Below are 3,156 nucleotides of genomic sequence, written 5' to 3'. Positions count from 1 at the left end.
TCGGTGTAGTGCTTCTCACGGCGAGTATTGTCACGCAGACGAGTAACCATGCCGTGCTGTGGAGGCTGTGAGGCCGCCGAAGCCAGCTGCTCAGTGGACGGCCCGCCAGGAGATGGAGCTGCAGTCGGTGGCGTGGGCGCGCCACACGCAGGCGATGCAGGCGACGAGGGAGTGCACACCGAAGGCGTGGCCGCATCCGCACCAGGGGAACCCGGAGGCGACGCGGCAGCATCCGCGCCGTGAGATGACGATGTTGGGGCAGCATCCATAGCTGTTCCCGGGGCATGCACATGCACGTCCATAGCCGGAGGAGGGACGTCGATCACCGCGGGATTCTGCACAGAAGGATCAACAGCTGGAGAAGACAGGTTAGTGGACAGGTAAGATAGGTCATATTGACGCACATGATCACTGGTAGCCGGTTCAGTGACAGGGAAATTAATAGCTTCACGAAGAGTGGGAATATCGACCGTAACCCCGGGAGTGGCATACGGGAACACAGATTCATCAAAAACGACATCACGGGAGATGTAAATACGACTCGTGGATTTATCAAGACACTTGTAGCCCTTGTGCATAGGACTGTAGCCCAAGAAAACACACATCTTGGATCTAAACTCGAGTTTGTGAGCATTATACTTGCGAAGACTCGGCCAACACGCGCAGCCAAAGATACGGAGAAACTCGTAATTGGGCTGGATTTTGAGAAGGCGGAAAAGTGGTGTCTCTTTGTTAAGAACGGGTGTAGGCATGCGGTTAATCAAGTAGCAAGCCGTCAGGAAAGCCTCATCCCAAAAACGTAAGGGGAGAGAGGAGTGGGCGAGCAAGGCAAGACCTGTCTCGACCAAGTGACGGTGTTTGCGTTCAGCGACGCCGTTTTGCTGGGAGGTATGAGGACAAGAGACACGGTGTGAGACGCCTGTGCGTTGAAAATACTGATGGAGTTTATGATATTCACCGCCCCAATCGGATTGGACAGCTTTAATTTTGGCGTTCAAAAGGAGCTCAACATGAGCCTGAAAAGCATAAAACACTCGCTCAACATCAGATTTATGTTTAAGAAGATAGATCCAGCAAAAACGAGAGTAGTCATCGATAAAGCTAACATAGTACTTAAAACCACCGGAAGAAGAAATAGCAGGACCCCAAACATCAGAGTGTATAAGCTCAAGAGGCATAGTGGTAACACGATGAGACAAAGTATATGATAGTTGATGACTTTTGGCACACTGACAAGCATCACAAACCAAACGAGAACTAGTGGAAGTACATGATAAATCATGGTTCTTAACAATAGTGTGAACTACATTATTTGTGGGATGACCTAGATGCTGATGCCACTGAGACGATGAAGTCTTGGCACCGGAAAGAGCATGACGAGTGGATGACGAAGACGCACGGCTAAACGGAACGGGGTAGAGTCCACCATTACTTCTACCGTGAAGCAGAATTCTCCGGGTGACCTTGTCCTTAACACAGAAAAAATATCGGTGAAATTCAACAAAGACATCATTGTCGCAGACAAGGCGATAAACAGAGAGAAGATTCTGACTAATATGTGGGACATGAAGGATATTATTCAGTTTTAATTGAGAACCGGCTAAAGAAGAGTGACCAATGTGGGCAACAGACAAACCTGCACCGTTGGCCACCTGAACCTGATCCGTCCCGCCATAGCGCTCCTGCATGTGGAGACGCTGAAGATCATTTGTCAGATGATCCGTCGCCCCGGTGTCCATCATCCAAGGCGGAGAGCTGGTCGATGCCGAGTTGCCGGCACGCTGCTGGTTGTTGCCGGTGCGCTGCTGGTTGCTGCCGCGCACGAAGTCGGGGTTGAAGCGGTTCCGACAATCATCGGCGCTGTGCCCCCAATAGCCGCAGATTTGACACTGCGGGCGCTGACGCCGGCGTCCTCCGTTCTGGCCGCGGTTGCCACCGCCGCCGTTACCACCGTAATTGCCGCCAGTTGGGCGACCGCCGTTGCCGCCCGCTGGCGGTCCGTAGGGCTGGGCGTGGCCGCCCGCCGGAGGCCCATAGCCGCCTCCACCGTTACCGCCGTAAGTCGGACGGCCGTTATTGCCCCCGCCGTAAACAGGCTGAGAGCCTCCGCCAGAGAAGGCAGGCGAGGGCGCGCGGGGCTGCCAGGGAGCACCACCACGAGCAGCAGCATTGGCGGACGAGGTCCACTCCTCGGTTTCAGCCGCCTGCGACAGCTGCAGGCCCTCGTAGTTCAGGACCATGGAATAGAACTCGGCGGCGGTCACCACCCTGGTGATCATGTTCAGGGATGCCGCGATCGGATTGAAAGCGGAGCCGAGGCCGGTGAGCATGTAGTCGATGATTTCATCGTCGCGAAGAGGAGACCCAGCGGTGGCCATGGCGTCAGCCAGAGCCTGCACCTTGTGCATATACTCGCTTGCGGTCGCATCGCCTTTCCGCAGCCCTTGGATTTGGCGACGGAGATGCATGACTCCAGCGCGGCTCTGCGCGGAAAACATGGCTTGGATTGCAGTCCAAGCCGCGGCCGCCGTCTTGCAGCCGAGGAGCTGGCTCACGATCTCCTCAGTCATGGAGGAGAGGAGCACGCCCAGGACCTTCTAGTCCTGAGTCCACCACGTACCATACGCGGGGTTGTCAACCTGCCGAGCGGCGTCGCCGGTGCCCTCGGTGGTGGTCTTGGCTGGCGCCGCCACCGTGCCATCGAGGTAACCATGGAGCGAAGCCCCGGAGAGATTGGTGAGCGTGAGAGCATGCCACAGAGCGAAGTTGTTGCGGTCAAGATGGATTCCAATGGTGGGAACCGTGGGAGCAGCCGGCAGCGCGGGCGGAGAGACGACCGGGCCGATGACGGAGAGCTGCATCGCTGCGCTAGAGGAGCCCATCGGAGAGGGCGGCGGCGATGAGATCGGATCGGGAGAAGGGAGACCCGTGTGGCGGCTGATGGCTCTGATACCAAGTGAAAAACACACGTTTAGGGTTTCGTGGATGAAGCAACGTGCTCCCCACCTCTTCTATTTATATACTTGGCAGGATTACAATACAAGGGACATACGATACAAATACACACGTATGTGAACCGATCTCTTAACAATCCTCCCCCACACCGCTCTCAGCGGTGAACAGTGCCCTCCCCCTTGAGAGTAGCAAACCGGGTCA

The 3,156-nt window shown here is 55.8% G+C and overlaps 1 protein-coding gene across 1 annotated transcript; it reads right to left on the bottom strand.

Moving 5' to 3' along the window:
* Positions 1-1,345: 1,345 nt before the first annotated feature.
* LOC127335998 (uncharacterized) lies at positions 1,346-2,420 on the bottom strand. Its single transcript, XM_051362737.2, has 2 exons — positions 1,637-2,420; positions 1,346-1,469 (listed from the first exon to the last, which is right to left on the bottom strand). The coding sequence occupies exons 1-2, from the start codon at positions 2,406-2,408 to the stop codon at positions 1,435-1,437; spliced, it is 807 nt and encodes a 268-aa protein (XP_051218697.2). The 5' UTR covers positions 2,409-2,420; the 3' UTR covers positions 1,346-1,434.
* Positions 2,421-3,156: the final 736 nt, after the last annotated feature.

The sequence above is a fragment of the Lolium perenne genome, chromosome 2 (assembly GCF_019359855.2).
Source record: "Lolium perenne isolate Kyuss_39 chromosome 2, Kyuss_2.0, whole genome shotgun sequence".
Classification (NCBI taxonomy): domain Eukaryota; kingdom Viridiplantae; phylum Streptophyta; class Magnoliopsida; order Poales; family Poaceae; genus Lolium; species Lolium perenne.
Note: the sequence above shows the minus strand (reverse complement) of the source record. Positions and strands in the feature narration are given on the sequence as shown.